A 17,308-nucleotide genomic window follows, 5' to 3' on the forward strand; every position below is an offset into this window, starting at 1 on the left:
TAACCTAAAAGGATTGGAGAAGAATTATTTTCTATTGTACACAATTCTTCCGAAGAAGCAAGTTAAAGCATACTAATGTCCAAGAATAGCAAAGGGAGAAGGATGGGATTATAGTAACTTAGATCTTGCACATGAAACCAAAAAATAGAAAAATTACTTGCAAAGCGTTTTATAGATAGTCTATGGACATTGAAAATGATATTCCCATATTATTTTAATTTTTTTATTTTTAATCGAAATCAATGACGTTGGATGCAGTACCAGATCACAAATTAAGGTTATTTTAGTTTATCTCAAATAAAAATGGTTTAATTTGATCTAAATTTAAATTCATAATTTAAATATGTTATTTGAATTTGTGGTTTAGATTCACGAGTTTACTTTATAGTTTATTAAAAAAACGACATCATTTTTTTTAATTATAAATAACATAATGGTGATTTGAAAATTACTTGACATAACCTGAATTGAGTTGCGAACAAAATTTGAACTGAATTGAACCATCTTTGAGTTTGACTCGAATTTAAATTAAAACAAATTCAAATCAAATCAAACCGAATTGAATCAATTTTTAATATTGAACTAACTTGATTTAAATTTAACTTTACCAATAACAATAGGTTTGCAAATTTTTTAGTGAGAAATTTAAAAATCTATCATTAAAAATATAATTTATTTAGTTTTAATAAAAATATAAATAATTAACTACTAAAATTATAAAAATAATATTTATATTAACAATATATTCACCCTTTTCTATTTTTTCCTCACTTTAAGTTATTATTATTACCCTTTTTTTTTCTTTTTTAAGTGTAAGTAGGTAAGACTTCTATGCGAGTAAATGAGTATATTAATAAACTAAGGTGAAATGCTCAAAATTTCAATATAAAGATAAATATATATTTATGACAGTTAAAAAATATAAACATTTATTTAGTAGTAAAATTTTTTTGTTAATATTAAAGATAAAATTATTATTTTCTTAATAAAATTAAAAATATATAAATTTATCTAATTTTCTTCTAAATTTTAAAAATTCGCATTTAATCTCAACCTTTAATTTTAATAATAACTCTTTTTTTCTAAATCCTATGGTGCACTGCAAACTCCGGTGGCGGCCAATACGGATAAGAGTTTCCTATAACCAGAACAGAAAAATGTTCTATCCTTGACCCGCACAAGAATATTCCATTATCCAAACAAAGCAACCATTTAGGTTCGCGACAACGGTGTGTAATTTTTCTTTTTCTTGAGCATTTTTTTCCTCTATCGTTGGGACTCGTTGGCTCGGCATCTACAATGGATCGAGTACATCTCCTACTTCTTGGGCTCCCACTCTTTATCCTTTGCAGTGACCTCTTAAACCTCTTTACTCCACCCCCACCACCTCCGCCGTCGCACCTGAAACCCGACCACCACCACAAACCCCCACTTACTCCGAACCCAGAATTCCCTACACCGGTAATCTCATGAATCTTTAAGTTTTTTTATTGAAAGATTTATTTTTTAATATCTAGGGTTTTGTTGATTGTATGATTATTGGTATAATTTTTTTGCTTATTGCAGAAAGCTGTGCGAGGACTCGGGTATGGCAGTACAGTCAACATAAACTTTTGTGCTTCTTGCTCGTATAGGTATTTATCTATTTTTTTTGTTGGATTCATAAGTTGTTTGGTTTTAATGGTGTTTGATTGATGGTTGATGACGGGATAATAGAAATGTGTAGCATAGACTTTATCATGTGTTGATTGTAGATATGTTCAAGGCGTGGGTGCCATTATAGTGTGATTGGAAGTTTGTTTTTATGCATGTTGATTTGGAGCTTATTTGGCAATATAAACAAAGGAAGAGTGCTTGGTTGACTTGAATTTTTGAGGCTATTGGTTATTATTTACTAACATCTAGATATATTTGTTTGTGAATGATAGGAGCTGAGTGAATGGGCAAACTTGCTTGCAATAATAGGGATATGCTTACTGATTGTTTTGGGAACTTGAGTTCATTGTCTTTGGAGATTTGTTTGTGAATGATTGGTTTTTCACTTGGGTTGGATTGCATTTTTATAGATTGATTTACCTGGGAAAGTAAAATTAGTTACTTGGTTAAAATCTCCGAATGGAAGAAAGGGTTTAATTTTCTATCCTTGTTGAGTTTCACAGGGGCACTGCAGTGACAATGAAGAAGATGTTGGACGCTCAATTCCCTGGAATTGATGTTGTCCTTGAAAATTACCCCCCACCCATGCCCAAGCGTCTGCTCGCTAAAGTGGTCCCAGTTGTTCAGTTTGGAGTCATTGGGATCATCATGGCTGGTGAACAGATCTTTCCAATGATGGGAATCATGACTCCTCCTGCATGGTATTATTCATTACGTGCTAATAGATTTGGATCTATTGCATCCACCTGGCTTCTTGGAAACTTTTTGCAGTCCTTCCTACAAAGTTCTGGGGCTTTTGAAGTATACTGCAATGATGAATTGGTGAGTGACCTTTTTGTCCATCTCCTATAACCTTAAATATATATAAAAAAATTATATTCGCCTCTTTGTCTTTCAATTTGTGTCTGCAATACATATTTGCTTGATTCAAATGGTTTTTGCACTTGATTAATTGCTATGTTTGAGACAAATTTATGTCTCTACAAGTTCATGCTGGTGACGTATAAGCAGGCAAGGCTTCTGTGCTAATAAATGGATATACCAATGAACTAATTACTGAAAAATACATTTATATAGGTGACACTATTTTGTTAGATTTTGAATGCTTGACATTGAAGATCACCAAATATCTTACATTCTGCCATTTCTCAATGGTCGAATATCCTTTACATTGCTGTTAGTTTTTAATACCACTATTTCTACTGACTGTTTGAGAAAGCTGTTTTGATATTGTAAGTGATGAAGCATCCAATGTGAACTATTTACATTTCATTTCATTTGGGTGGCTTGACACACTTAAATTTGATCTCATGTTTCATTTCCTGAACTGGTTATTCTATACTTCTGAGAAATTCCTGTGTTTGCATGTTGGGAGAAATAAACCTTTAGCTTAACAAAATTTTCGTTCTTTTTACATACGTTCCCTCTTTACATTGTAGGTCTTCTCTAAGCTGAAGGAGGGCAGGTTTCCAGGTGAGATTGAGTTAAAGGATCTTGTTGCCAAAAAACTGTCAACATCGATAGTTATGGATGGCCTTGGAGAAGTATGGCCTTAGTTCATTGTCAGGTGATGGGGGGTTGAAACCAAAGGGATTGAAGTGTAACTTATAGTAGAGTAGCACCAAACATAAACAGATGTTATGCCAGTATGTTAATGTAAATTTGAACCTCTCATTAAGGTCATTCCAGGACAAGTGATCCACTAAAGTGAGCATCAGATGTAGGGAACATGTTGATTAACTATATTTTTCCGGGGTGAGTCAGATTTTCATAGTTAATTTATCTATCCTACATTCATGTTAGATCTCTTTAATGCTTCCCGATGTAAGAGAATCATTAGGAGGCAAGGTACTTTTGTTGAATAACTTAGACAAATAGGTTGTTTCAACTTGCATATTGTTTATAGCCCCATAAATGATTTGCTCATCATAAACCAATGTAATGGGGAGCTTTAAATTCAATAGGGGTGAATTTGAATCGAATTAGTTCGAGTTTGATTGTTAACTTGCTTAATCGAATCTAAAATGAGTTGCTATAGCTTGAACTTTAAAAATTTTCAAGCTTGAGTTAAAAAAAAAAAAAATTTAAATTTATGTTTTCTATTAAAAGAATATGTGTAAAAGTCTATTTGTTAAAAAAATTGAAAAGATCATAAATACTTTCAGTGGGTAGGGTGAATAATTTATATCCTTTTCACCAATTTGGGACAATTTGGAAAAGCCTCAATGCATATTTAACTATCTATCTTCTCATTATAAGTATACACTCAACTCAGTTTGGCTTTCAGATTGGATGAGAGGAATATGAATAACTTGTTTCACCCATTACGAATTTTTTTATATTTTCTTTCTGTTTCTCACATTTCAATTCTTTCTCAGATTTTATTTTATTTAAAAATAGGAATAAATATTAATTTAATAATTAACTTTTATTTTGCTGTAATAACAAAAAGAGCTCACCCTGGCTTCTTACTTTGGGTTCAAACATTACTTTATAAAAACTTGTTGAACTTAAATTAAGTTTGAGCTCAACTCCCTTGAACTGCTAAATTCGAACAAGCACAAACTCAAACTTAACTCAATTTGAATCCACCATTTTGCGCTAAGCCTAATTTGGACAACTTTTCCCATAATAGGATTATATATTCCTGTATCGAAGTCAAATAGAATGGAAACTTTACTTCTCTTTCTATTCTACTCGCAAACTAAAATAACATTGCTTCTTTCATGCAACTACCATTCGTCAGGTGATATTTGTACAATTTGCAATTGCAAACCCATGTTTTCATAACAAAAATTTTTCAATGTCTTCCAAAGAATGAAAAGATAAGATTGTGATTTAGAATTTCTTTTACTGAATAAACCCATTGCCCAGAGTAATTTCCAGGAAGAGACATGTCAGCGAAAACCCAAAATTTCATTAAAGTCATCTTCAAATATAGCTACTAAAAGTACTCAGTCACAAAGCATGAACAAATAATTTTAACAAATAATATCCAGTTGACAATAATCATCTCATGTGCTACTGAGACCTTTGGCATACTAAACTGAAGACACAAAAATTTTAAACATATTAAGTTTATGTTTAAGAACAGATGAGATGGTTCAAATACCGACCATACCCATTAGAATAAAACTTGTTAATTCCATAATCAATAAAGTTCTAAGATTAGTCACTTCTATACTAGCAAACTCTGGATTGAAAACAGTTTTCTGCAATACAAAATCACATCCTTGACACCTAAAACATAGTTCGAAGTTGGGATATTCAAATTATGTTATCACCAAATATTGCATACTAGGGCAGATAAACAGCACTTGCAGCAGGAACCATTACATATGATAATCATCTTTTCTTAAAACCATATTTCTTACGCTCATAAAACAAGTCTGTTTTGGCACTCCCCAAATTGACAATTTTAGGACAGCCATCTCTGTCTTTTTCTTGCTGTGTACACTCTTTGCAGTAGTAGGCATCAGAGATTCCCACTCCTCCACAGATAACACATCGACCTTGAAAGGACCCATAGTTGCATTCATCACAAACTCTCACAAGTGTGCAAGGACGCACATATGAGTCACAAATCACACACTTCCCATCACACTTCTCACAAAGCCTTCCAATAGCAATACCTGGCTGCTTCCTACACATAATCAAATCAGGATGATGCTTGGCCATGCTTTCTACAATAAACTAGTAGCTCCTATACGTCCTTGTGATCTGCAGATATATGTCTAACCAACAGTGTTAACAAGCCAAAATTTATATCAGAAATGCAACAAAATCACAATAAAACATAGCAAAAACCCATCATAAATTAGCATCATGGTTATGAAACTATCATATAAAGGTAAAAGTTTAACCAAACAATAAATTTAACTGCATTAATCATTTGTGAATGATCATATTCTAAATCATTAAGCCTAGTCATAACAGGGTTTTTTTCCTTTTTTTATTAAAAAACAATATGAAATATAGTAGACCATAAAATGGTGAAGAGATAGCCCATGCAGACTTGAAAATCCACATAACAAAGAAAACATGTGATTTGCTTCTCCACAGAAAGGACTGATGCAATCAGAAATAAGATCAAATATTACATCTATAAAGTGTAGCAGCTACACTAATTCCTAGAATCCTCTATTTGATACAATCAAGCGAAAATATATCTCCATCCCTTATAGAACCAGGTAAACTTCATTCACCTGCTCTATAGGCAGACTCCCTGGCTCCAAAGATAGAAATGAAGATCTCAGATAACTTTCAGGGAAAGTCTATCACAGTCCTCAAAATCAACTGAGGTGCTTTTGATGAGTTTCAAAGCAATGGGGTATCTTTGAGTTTCAGTTATATCTTGAAGAAGGTCAATGAATAAGATCAACCCAGCAGAAAAGACACATTTTCAATGGTAAAGAGAGGAGACAAGAGCGACTCAACATCTACAAAAACAAGACCAGGGATTAAATTACCTGGTAATCTAAAGATTACAAGGCACACCCAAAAACACTTCAGCATCGTTGAAATACTCTCCAATTTACCTAAGCTAAACTCCAACAAACATCTCATCCATTCAAGGATATTAGAAAAACACGGAAATGCAAACGCAGCTCCATTAAAGTTAGTTCTTCTTGGTAGAACATGATCATAATCTACGTTATACAAACATGGCATAGAATTCATAATATTTTCCATTTAAGCATTCCAATTCTTGAGCAACTTGAAGCTCAATGAAATCAAACATAACTTCAGACATGATTATAATACATGATCAGCTCATAAAATAAAACAATAATATAAAAAATTATTCCAAATAACCTAAATTTAGAAGCAACTTCATTCAATTTCAGCTCTCACAAACAGATAAATTAACTTAACCAGCCGAATTTTCATTTCGCTACAGTATATTCAAAGAAACAACTTTTTCCTGTATTTTCTTTTTTCTCATTTTCTTGAGCTTTCTCGGCTACCAAACCAAGGAACATCCATATAATTTCCCTTTCAATGCGACTCCAATCAAGATTTAAATAAAGCGTAAAGCTTGTAGAGAAGTACCTGCACTGAGAACAGTTGTTCTGGCTTCAAGGTATGCTAAAGTGCGCCGCGCCAAGTGAAATAACGTGAGAGCTCGGAGGTTAGAATCAGATTTGGTTTTGTATAATCAGCGTTTGTGAAATAGCAGGCGGAAGCTGCAGAACAATCGAGAGATTAGACGGAACTTTCATGTGTTGGGCCTTTTGAGCCCATTTATCAATTTGGGTTTGTTCCAAGGATCTTTGCCGCCTCCTGGATGAAGATTTATTTTTTGTACAAAATTGAATTTATTAATTATTTATAAGGCTAGATGACTATGTTCCACCCAAACTTTGACGAAATATTCTTGCTATCGTTTAAGTTTTAAAAGTTTATTTTCTTACCATGTGTTAATTTTGTTAATAAAATCTTTTTTTTTTTTTTATAAAGTTGTTAAACGGATAAAAAGACTTTTTTTTGGTCTTCAATGGAATTAAATAATAGTTTATCTCCTAAAATTTATAAAATTTTTATGATTCTCCCTACACATTTTATAGGGCTAGTCTGACCATCTCTTCATGACAAATTTGACTATACTAAATAAATAAAATCTTAAATTAAATAATTAATTTCATAATTATTGTATTGGATAAATTAATAATTTAATCTTAAATTATTGTAAGAAAAAATTTAAACCTTTATTCTTTCATATTTGAATCCCCTCATTTACTATTCAAACTACTGTAATTTTACACATTTTCCAGTAGTCAAAAATTGCATTATTATCATTTTGATTATGTACATTTTTTGACAATTTAAAATTGGAGCATTCTCATTTTAATTATGCACATTTTCCTGTGGCCAAAAATTGAAGATTTTTTTTTGGTTAGTTTTGTACACTTGAAAAAGATAAAAACCCCAAAAACTATTTAAAATCAATAATTTATTATTATTATTTTATTAGTACCAATTATTTAATTAATATATTTAAAATTAATTTTTATTTATTTTATATGATTTATGTTTAAAAATTATGACAAATATTTAATATTATTTAAAAAATATATAATAATTTGATAATAAATTAAATCCATTAATTACCAGAATAAATTTAAATGGACGAAACTGTAAACCATGAGAAGTCCAAATCAATTATAGGTTTGATTTAGAGAGATCCCATCCTGATAACAAATGAGGAGCCAGAGGGTATGTGTGGCAACCCTCTTTGCGGGCATACGGTATATCAGCAAGAATCTCCAACTCTTTTGTCTCTTCTCACAGACTTGTAGTTGCGAGGGAATGCCCGCATCAAATATGGACACGTTTCGATATACTACGCAACGCAAATGGCCCTCACTGTCACAGACGGATACAATACTCCTGCGTTAATTATTCTCTTCTTCAATATAATATATATCAACATCAACTTGTGAAAAAGAATAACAAAAGTCTGAAAAATGAGCAATCTTGAGTCTTACCCACCTGTGTTTCGCCACCAGAAATTGGAGGAAACACAGATATATGATCCACTTGATGAAGAGGATTCATCAGATCCTATTCCTGTGATAGATCTCCACTGTATGGACCTCCACAAACTTGGAGAGGCATGTAGAGATTGGGGTCTGTTTCGTTTGGTTAATCACCAAGTTCCTTTGACTCTTATGAGCCAACTTCAAGAACAAGCTAAAAAGATTTTTTCTCTATCGTTTGAATCCAAACAAGGGTTATTCACTAGTCCAGTGTCCTACTTTTGGGGGACTCCTGCTCTTACTCCTTCTGGAACTGCTCTATCAAGAGGCTCAAAATATATCAACTGGGTGGAAGGATTCAACGTTCTTCTCAGTCAACTCTCTCAGTTTCAAGCTGATGAAGATCCCATGCGTCATTCTTTCAGGTATATAGTCTTCAGTTGGGTTCTTGCCATTTGTTCTTTGATTGCCTGTTATTGGGAGTTTCATCTTTTTATTTTTTATTTTTTTATTTTCTGGTTTAAGATTTCTACTTCTCTCCTGTGGCAATGATAGAACATAGATGTGACATACAAATGTTGATTGGATAGTCTGGATCTAACTTTTGAACACAAAAGATTGCATGGTCAGCGTCAAAAACTTTTCCAAGCTACTGCCAGTTACTGTTTAAACTTTAAACAGAAAATAATAGAGTGACTTTAATTTCCCATCAATATGAATTCCCCCAACCAACGTCATTTCTACGTTTTGACCTGTGACTTTGATTTATGATTTATATTGCACTACTGTGAAATTATCTAGCTAGACTGGCCTAACTTTTTATAGCCAATCAATCTCCTTAAAAATATCAGGCCCCAGCTTGAAAATTTGAGCAACTTTTGGAGACTGCAATGGCCAATCTCCTATTGCTTGAAGCTCTAAGAAACAAAGTGTTGCTAGCGACCTGTTATTTTCCCTCTGATGAAATATATTTTGATTATATTGATGAAGCAAGATTTTATTCATTTATAATGTTTGATTGCTAGAGCTTTGTTGGAGGAATATGGGAGGCATATGGGAAGACTTGCGAGAGCACTATTTGAAGCAATGGTAAAGAACCTGAAATTGGGTTGGGAAACATCCAAGTCTAATCTGTCAGAATCCACTGGGCTTGTCAGAGTTTATCGCTACCCGAGTTTACCTAAAGCCACTGAGGCTATAGGCATGGAGATGCACACAGACAGCTCAGTTCTCTCTATATTGAACGCCCCGGACAAAGTGGGTGGCCTTGAATTTTTCAAAGACGATAAATGGTTCAGAGTTAAGCCCATCCCAGGCACCATGATCGTCAATCTTGGAGATATGATGCAGGCAATCAGCAACGATGAGTACATGAGCCCCAATCATAGAGTGAAGGTGAAGAAGGAGGTGGAGAGATTCTCAATCTGCTATTTTGTATTCCCAGAGAAGGGCAATGTGATTCGAAGCTCAAACTACAAGCCTTTTACTTACAGTGATTTCCAGGAGCAAGTGCAAAGTGACATCAAGACTTTAGGTTATAAAGTTGGGCTCAGAAGGTTCAGAATTAATGGGGATTAATGTTTGAGTACATGTTGAATTCTCTCAGCATTAATTTAATCCTGAACGCTTGAAGCATAATTCTGCTTCAATTCAATATTTATATATATAAATAAGAGTCCTAGTTTATTATCTTCAAAGATGGATGGAATATAATATATTCTCAAAAGCAATAGTATTATTTTTATAAATAATAGGTATAATTTTGTTTACAAATATTAATATATTATAGTATGATCAGATAATTTTAAATTAAAAATAAATAAATATTTAATTATATAATTATATGTCATTATTTATATACAAAATTATAATATTATAATTCTTAAAATATACTAGTATTATTTATAAACTGAGGTCATACAAATATTTTTCACCTGAACTTATTGAAAACCTTTTTCATACTTTTTTTAGTTTAAAAAGTCCATTTGTCGACAATTTCAACAGAGTCACATGGAAGGGCAAAATATTCTTCTTGCACAAACATTCAAAAAATAAAAAATATACTTTATTTTTTAACCAATGAAGTGTTGACATGTGGAAAGGTCAAATAACACTGCATTGGTTCAGGGCTTCATTTTCTAATCTCAATCATGTGACACTAGCCCACAAAAACCTGTCTCCCAAAGCCTATATCTTTTTAAAATTCTTCTCTTCTCTCTCCCGAGTCCCAATCCGAAAGGAACCCCATTACCGAACCGAAACTAGAAAGAGGGATTTCAGTGACCTTTTTCTCTCTACCCTTCCAATTGCCCAGCCACTAAGCTCGAAGACCCAACCCTTAAGGTATAGAAGACCAGTATAAGTTCAGGGGTGGGAATTTAAAACAGTGACAATAAACAAGCAATCTGACACGTTGTTTCAAATGAGGTAGCTGAGGACCAATCAACAAATGGGAAATTGTCTTGTGCAATAAGTAATCCACATTTTAAGAGAAGCTTGGTGCAATCAAATGCTCTCTCCAAAAATTTATATACCCAGACTTCTTCTGTGTCACAACCAAAAAAACCGACTAGAAAAAGACAACGTCCAATCCTCGAACTTCATTCTCTTGGTTACTTGATTACAGTGTCATACTACCAGGAGAAAAAGTGACTTATGGCACTAGAAAGACAACACCCAATTGCAGAAGGGCAAATAACTTGTGAGGGTATCGGGTGTAATTGTTGTGGGAAGGTTTATTTGGGTGGCTTTGAAGTCCATGCATGTAGTAATCTCGGTAGCTTAGACACGGCCCGTACCAGCTTCAACGTGGCCCACACAATAGTCTTTTGTACCAAGCTGGCCCACATAAAAGTTAAGGCCTACGGCATGGCCCGTGTTTAAAGGTCATGCATGCGAATTTTTCGATTCTTTTTATTAGTGAAACATATGAACAGTAACTATTTCGGATCTCAAATGTCAGATAAATCAAAAAGACGTAATTAAAAAAATAAGTTTTAATACAGCATCATCGATAAAATAAGAAATTTTTTAATTAAAATACGATCATTAATAATAAAAATTGATTTTACATCATTTGAAAATGTAAACAAAATATGATTTTGAGAATTGGCATGTTATTTACAATAATAAGTTATATTAATTTGAAAGAAAATTCTTTGAATTTAAGGCAACCTTTGATTGGTTGGTAAGCTACGATATGAGCAGGAGTGGAGTTGGTGTTGGGAGCACAAGCAATAAATCTAATTGTGCAAATTAATTAAGGGAAATACCAATTGCATACAGAATATAAAACAAAACAATCATAAACAAGAACATAAGATTTTTGTGGAAAACCCTCCGTTGTAAAAGGTGAAAACTATGAGCCAAATTTCAAATAAAATCTACTATAAAAAAAAAACCTAATTATAATCATTCTCAAGTTAACAATGAATTTGAGAACTTCGATAAAAAAATACTTAAATTATCTCTAGCTAAAACTCCACAATACTTTGTAATTATGAATCAATACAAAAAAAATAATATTTTAAATAATTCTTAAAATAAACCCAATGATTTTAATAATACCTACTGATGAATCAAAGACTAAAGAAAAATTTGATATTCTCTTTTTTAATTTGCATAGACAAAAGAGGCAAATTCTCTTATATACAATTCTTGCTTCGTCTGTGTCACCCAAAAAACCAAAACGAAACATATTTTTATTTCTTTATATTAAAACCATTAATGTAAAATTGGATTTTATGAGTAGTTATCCAATTTTAGCATGGGTGACCGCTCTTCAACTCAAGGCCATTAGACCAACAGTTGGCAGCTCCAACACTGTTTCATTTTAGAGTATTTATTCCGTCTAGAGGTTCCTAACAAATATGCTTGGTTCTTTTGGTCAATTCTTTTTTGAAGCACTTCTGTTGCAGAGGCAAATCACTAAGGAACCCATTCTAAAGGAAACTGGTGTCGCAGCAAGAAGTGTGAATAAGAATCTACAATTGTCTTTCCCTCCAATTGAATGATTTGTACAGTCATTTATTGCTTATTGTTAATAGTTATTGGTACCTAAACTTATTTACGTAATTTGCTTTGTAGTATAAGTTGTTACGTTGGAATACATGGCTATCAACAGAAGGAAAATTTTTATTGAAAAGTTCTCCAGCAGAAGTGAAGCTATCAACAAGTATGGAAATTTCAGTTACTGCATTATCTGAAGGAAAATTTTTTGTCACCATCCAACCTCATAAATTTTGTCTAACTTGGCAATTCACAGGATCTCAATCTGAAATTGAGAGTGTTGATAATGTTGATCTTGCTGAGTCTAGTCCTGTTTCTGAAGTGTGTCAAGCAGAACAGATTGGTGGAGTGTGTTTCATCTCTTTAATTAGATAATGGAATATCAGAAGCAAAATACATAAATTAGCGTAAGTGCTTTGTACTTAGGAATTCTATGTAAATGACGCTTGTGATTTTTCATTTTTTGCAGTGCTGCAGCGGAAAATGGCATCAGTGGTAGTGAAGGCTGGAATCTTCTTGTCACAATGGCACTTCTTCAAATGCCTGAGATCCCCCACCACCCTTTTTGACATGTAGTTTGACCTCAGGAGAAGCAGCTGCCATATCGGAATGTGAATCACAACATACCCACATGAGTCCACATTGTTCAGTTGTGGCTGCCACTTATAAGCAAGAAAGCTGGAATAAAGGAGATGACCTTGGCTGCTACAAGCGGAGGAAGATGGTAGCAATTATCAACTGCCACTGTGAAAAGGAGGAAGTGTGAGCCACACCAGTCTAGAATAAAAATATTATTCTCAAAGTCAGATCACATTGCTTATGTATAGTTTTGGTGATGTGATTCAAGTGAATACACAATTGATCATTGAGTTTCCTAATTTTTTGCAGAGATGAATGTTCTTAGGTGAATTGTAGAAGTTGCAGGGTTCTTTTTTTTGTTCATCAGGAGCCTTTACTCTGTTGTAAGAATATTTTCATCTTGTAGGCTGGAAGCTCTTAGTTACAATTCTTAATAGCAAGTGCGCATTACTCTTTGAATGCCTGCTGATATGTTTATTAGATCTATGTAGCCTCCCCATTCAGTGGAGTCTTCTTTGGATTGAGCTTCTTGGATAAATGCAGCAGCAAATTTTGCAGCTTATACACCCATCAAAATAGCACCATCACATGCTTTATTATCTCCTAACCTACACGACCCAAACTTAAAATGGTAACAAAAGTTATGTTACAGTAATTTGATGATGCATGAAGATTGCACCAAGATATTTTAAAATACCTTGACTCAAAGAGAATGATGTTCCATGCTTCATGAGCGAAGGAAAGCAAAGAACATGTGCTTTTCAAAAATATTCATTCTTTGTTAGAAAGGGGGCATGGCAAGAAGTGCTTTTCTTTTTGGTCGTCCGGCAAGTATTCTTCTCCTTTTTTATTAACAAGACATATTATTAACAAGATAAGACATATAATGCATTAGAGGTAGATTAAGTGGTAAAACATTTATAACCCCCAAGAGGAAGGTTTGAGTTCAAAACTCGACGGCAATCACTCTATCCAGAATTGTGCCTGCTCGGAATCAAGGACAGACCATTTTTCCAAGTGGGTTTTGAGTCAAAATTAATATCTCAGATATAAATACATAAAATACCAGAACTTGTGGACAAAAGGACTTGCTGACAAACTGCTTCACAAGTAGAATTAAGGAAGTCTTCTGAGTTTCAGAAGTCCAAATCAAATTCACCAATCCATTAACTCTAGTGATCCCATCTTACCTACCTTCAGATGCACACAGCAATATAAAAACCTCACTCTTTTATATGACTAAATACAAACTAAACCCCACTTTGTTATATATATAAGTATATACATTACAAAACATATACTTCCCTCCTCCCCTCATACTCTTTCTTCTGTTTAGCTTTTGCTTTTCTAATATGTCTCTTCTTATAATTCATTCTGAATCTTCTTCTTCTTCTTCTTCTTGCCATCTACTTGCTTCATTTTTTACTATCTTATGTTTGGTTTTGTTAGTTCAACCTCTGGTAGCTTCATCTGGTATGATAATGAGCAGGAGAAACCACCATATTAATCATCACCATAGAAGGCTAATGCTGCAAGCCAACCAAAACACATGCGCATTGTTTACAGGCACTTGGGTTCGTGATGACACATACCCCATGTACGAATCTTCTCAATGTCCCGTTATTGATGCAGAATTTAACTGCCAAATGAACGGTCGTCCTGACTCTGGTTATCTCAAATACAGATGGCAGCCTCTAAATTGTGAGCTCCCGAGGTAAACACAAAAGAAAAAAAAAAAAAAAACTGTGTTAAAACTCAACGACCATATTTAACATAGAATTCTTCAGGGCTTTTTCTTCTTAAAGGCTCCCAGTTGAAGTCTAAATTTTAAAGAAATCAGAATTTCCGCAAAAGGTTGACGTTATAGTAATTTTGAACTTCCCATGGCAGGTTCAATGGGTCTGAATTTTTGCTGAAGATGAAAGACAAAACAGTGATGTTTGTTGGTGACTCTTTGGGGAGAAATCAATGGGAGTCGTTGATTTGTATGATTTATGGAGGTGCACCAAGAACACAGACACAGATGATTAGGGGGGATCCTCTCTCTACATTCAAGTTCTTGGTTAGTCTCGTTGATTTAGATAGCTATTAATTAGAAGCATATATTTACAGTAGAAAAGATGTGGCTCTTACTTTGATTCTCTGTCAATTTCATGCAAAAGCTTGTCTGGCTCTTTAAAATTACTGAAATCATAAGTTTTCTTTTTGGAATAATGAAAGCAAAAGTAAAGTTCCCATCTCTCATGAAGCAAAAAGATACGCTCAAGAACTATTGCTTTTACCGCATTTTCAGTCTGTGGCAATCCACTGCAACTGCAATGCATAATACGCTCAAGAATAATGGTTTCTTACAATTAATTATGCAGGATTATGGTTTTTCTGTATCTTATTACAGAGCTCCGTATTTGGTAGACATAGACATGGTAGAAGGTAAGAGGGTTCTGAAGTTGGAAGACATTAATGAAAATGGCAAGTCCTGGCTTGATGCAGATGTGTTATCTTTCAATACTGGACACTGGTGGAGCCACAAAGGGTCTCACCAAGGGTGCATATCTTTCACTTTGCCCATATAATTCATATAAACTTACCATATTTTGAGTAATCCAATAAAGATACTATAGTTGAATTTGTTTAATTGAAAGATGTATGGTGAAAAAATGCAGATGGGATTTCATGGAATCAAATGGTACGTTTTACCAGGACACGGATCGATTAGTGGCTTTGGAGAAAGCCCTGAAAACATGGGCCAATTGGGTTGACACCAATGTTGACAGAAACAAAAAAAGAGTATTTTTCCAGTCAATTTCTCCTACACATTACAAGTAAGGATACTAAACGTATGCAGTACCCAGCAGAAAGACCAACTGGGTAGTGTTTTTCAATGCTTGCGTCAACTTCCAATGGACCAACTTTCCAAGTTTCATAACAGAGCATCCTTTCCCAGTAAATTCTGGAGGATGCCAAGTGTATAAGTTCATATCATTGAATCATTTTTTTTTTGTACAGTAATGTGAGTAATGTTGGTAAATGACATTGATTTGACAGTCCAAGTGAATGGAGTGCTGGAGGAACTTCGACCACAACAAAGAGTTGCTATGGAGAAACAGCACCGATGGGTGGAACGGCATACCCTGGAGCTTATCCGGAGCAAATGAGAGTGGTGAATACTGTGATGAGGGAGATGAGCAATCCTCCATATTTGTTAGATATAACTATGCTATCAGAGCTAAGGAAAGATGGGCACCCTTCAATCTATAGTGGCGATTTGAACCCTGAGCAAAAGGTTAACCCTGACAAGTCCGCTGATTGTAGCCATTGGTGCCTTCCAGGATTGCCTGATACTTGGAACCAACTCTTTTCTGCTGCTTTGTTCAACTAAAATAATTTTATGCAGTATATTAACTAGTTCAGATGATGCATAACAGCACTGGTATTTTTAGTTCCTTAACTAAGATGATCTGTATTAATTTTCTCCGATAAAATATGCAATATTATTTGTAAAAGGAAATAAGAGAATCATGTTTCTTTGAACTAAAGTGATCTCAGGGGTGCATATCTTACAAATTTCAACATTATCAAGTTCGTAGAGCTAAATTCTCTGATTAATCTTTGAACTTTTGTGTTTAGGCTGTGCCACCATGGCCAGTCCTTCATTACTCTTGCACCACCCGGCAGTTTATTCTTATTGATGACTACAGTGTAAATGAACTTTTGGTAACTATTTCCCACCTAAACTTCAATGAAATGATTTTTTTTCACCTTGTAAGTTGAAAAGTCTATCTTCTAACCCATATATTAAAGTGATACATTAGTTTAATAGTTGGAAGTGTATTTTGTTACGATAAAGTTAACATCATTTACACCCTTGATTGTACAATCAAATTATCCTTTCACCCTTAGTACATTTTTTTTTTCATTTTTCCTTTTTGTTTGCGTTTCTCTCCTTTCTTATTTCCTGGCTATCAAAAGACACTTAAGTTAAGACTAAACATCTCGACTTAACAAAATAAACAATCAACAATTAGAATTGAACATCAACCCAATGAGAGGGATGGTCTGTTCCAATCAGTAATTGAACCGATGAACTGTTTAAATAAATATTTAAAATAATTTTTATATAATTAATCATTAAATATATAATATGAATTGCTTAAAAAATAAACTTAGTTATATTTATAGATGATATATTGGGTTCAAGTCTGAACAATTACATATCTTTTATATTTTTATACGAGAGAATTTTTATTATTTTGATGACTTTTCAATATTATCTTTTTTTTAATAGTGTTTTTATATTTTTAACAATATTTTAATGACTTTTCAATTCTATCTTTTTTCTTTGTGATGTTATTTTTGTATTTTTAACACTTTTTTATAGTTTTTTTGGCATTGGACCTCAACTTTTGCACTGTTTTAATAGTTTTTTGACACTATTTTTCTCTTTTTTTGACACCGTTTTCTTATTTTTGGAGTCATTCTCCGATGTTTCCAATCTTTCATCACATACATTTTGAAAGCGAACTGCTATTTAGCTTAGAGACCATTTCTGTCTTCTACCAATTTTATTAAAGTTTAAAAGGTGAAAA

The 17,308-nt window shown here is 33.4% G+C and overlaps 4 protein-coding genes across 4 annotated transcripts; 3 read left to right on the plus strand and 1 right to left on the minus strand.

The window, feature by feature from the left end:
- The first annotated feature begins 1,229 nt into the window (after positions 1–1,229).
- On the plus strand, positions 1,230–3,458 carry LOC123224835 (selT-like protein). The gene is made up of 4 exons (XM_044648559.1): positions 1,230–1,461; positions 1,567–1,634; positions 2,160–2,478; positions 3,096–3,458. The coding sequence occupies exons 1-4, from the start codon at positions 1,300–1,302 to the stop codon at positions 3,210–3,212; spliced, it is 666 nt and encodes a 221-aa protein (XP_044504494.1). The 5' UTR covers positions 1,230–1,299; the 3' UTR covers positions 3,213–3,458.
- Positions 3,459–4,756: 1,298 nt separating this feature from the next.
- Positions 4,757–5,390, minus strand: LOC123224914 (PHD finger-like domain-containing protein 5A). Its single transcript, XM_044648684.1, has one exon. It carries the CDS (start codon positions 5,332–5,334, stop codon positions 5,002–5,004), a length of 333 nt encoding a protein of 110 aa, XP_044504619.1. The 5' UTR covers positions 5,335–5,390; the 3' UTR covers positions 4,757–5,001.
- Positions 5,391–8,058: 2,668 nt separating this feature from the next.
- LOC123225356 (gibberellin 2-beta-dioxygenase 8) lies at positions 8,059–9,832 on the plus strand. Its single transcript, XM_044649292.1, has 2 exons — positions 8,059–8,560; positions 9,161–9,832. Exons 1-2 carry the CDS (start codon positions 8,124–8,126, stop codon positions 9,711–9,713), a joined length of 990 nt encoding a protein of 329 aa, XP_044505227.1. The 5' UTR covers positions 8,059–8,123; the 3' UTR covers positions 9,714–9,832.
- A 4,075-nt stretch (positions 9,833–13,907) lies between these two features.
- LOC123226438 (protein PMR5-like) lies at positions 13,908–16,213 on the plus strand. The gene is made up of 5 exons (XM_044650955.1): positions 13,908–14,436; positions 14,613–14,784; positions 15,089–15,267; positions 15,386–15,544; positions 15,768–16,213. The coding sequence occupies exons 1-5, from the start codon at positions 14,075–14,077 to the stop codon at positions 16,099–16,101; spliced, it is 1,206 nt and encodes a 401-aa protein (XP_044506890.1). The 5' UTR covers positions 13,908–14,074; the 3' UTR covers positions 16,102–16,213.
- The last annotated feature ends 1,095 nt before the right edge of the window (positions 16,214–17,308 follow it).

The sequence above is a fragment of the Mangifera indica genome, chromosome 9 (genome assembly GCF_011075055.1).
Source record: "Mangifera indica cultivar Alphonso chromosome 9, CATAS_Mindica_2.1, whole genome shotgun sequence".
Classification (NCBI taxonomy): Eukaryota; Viridiplantae; Streptophyta; class Magnoliopsida; order Sapindales; family Anacardiaceae; genus Mangifera; species Mangifera indica.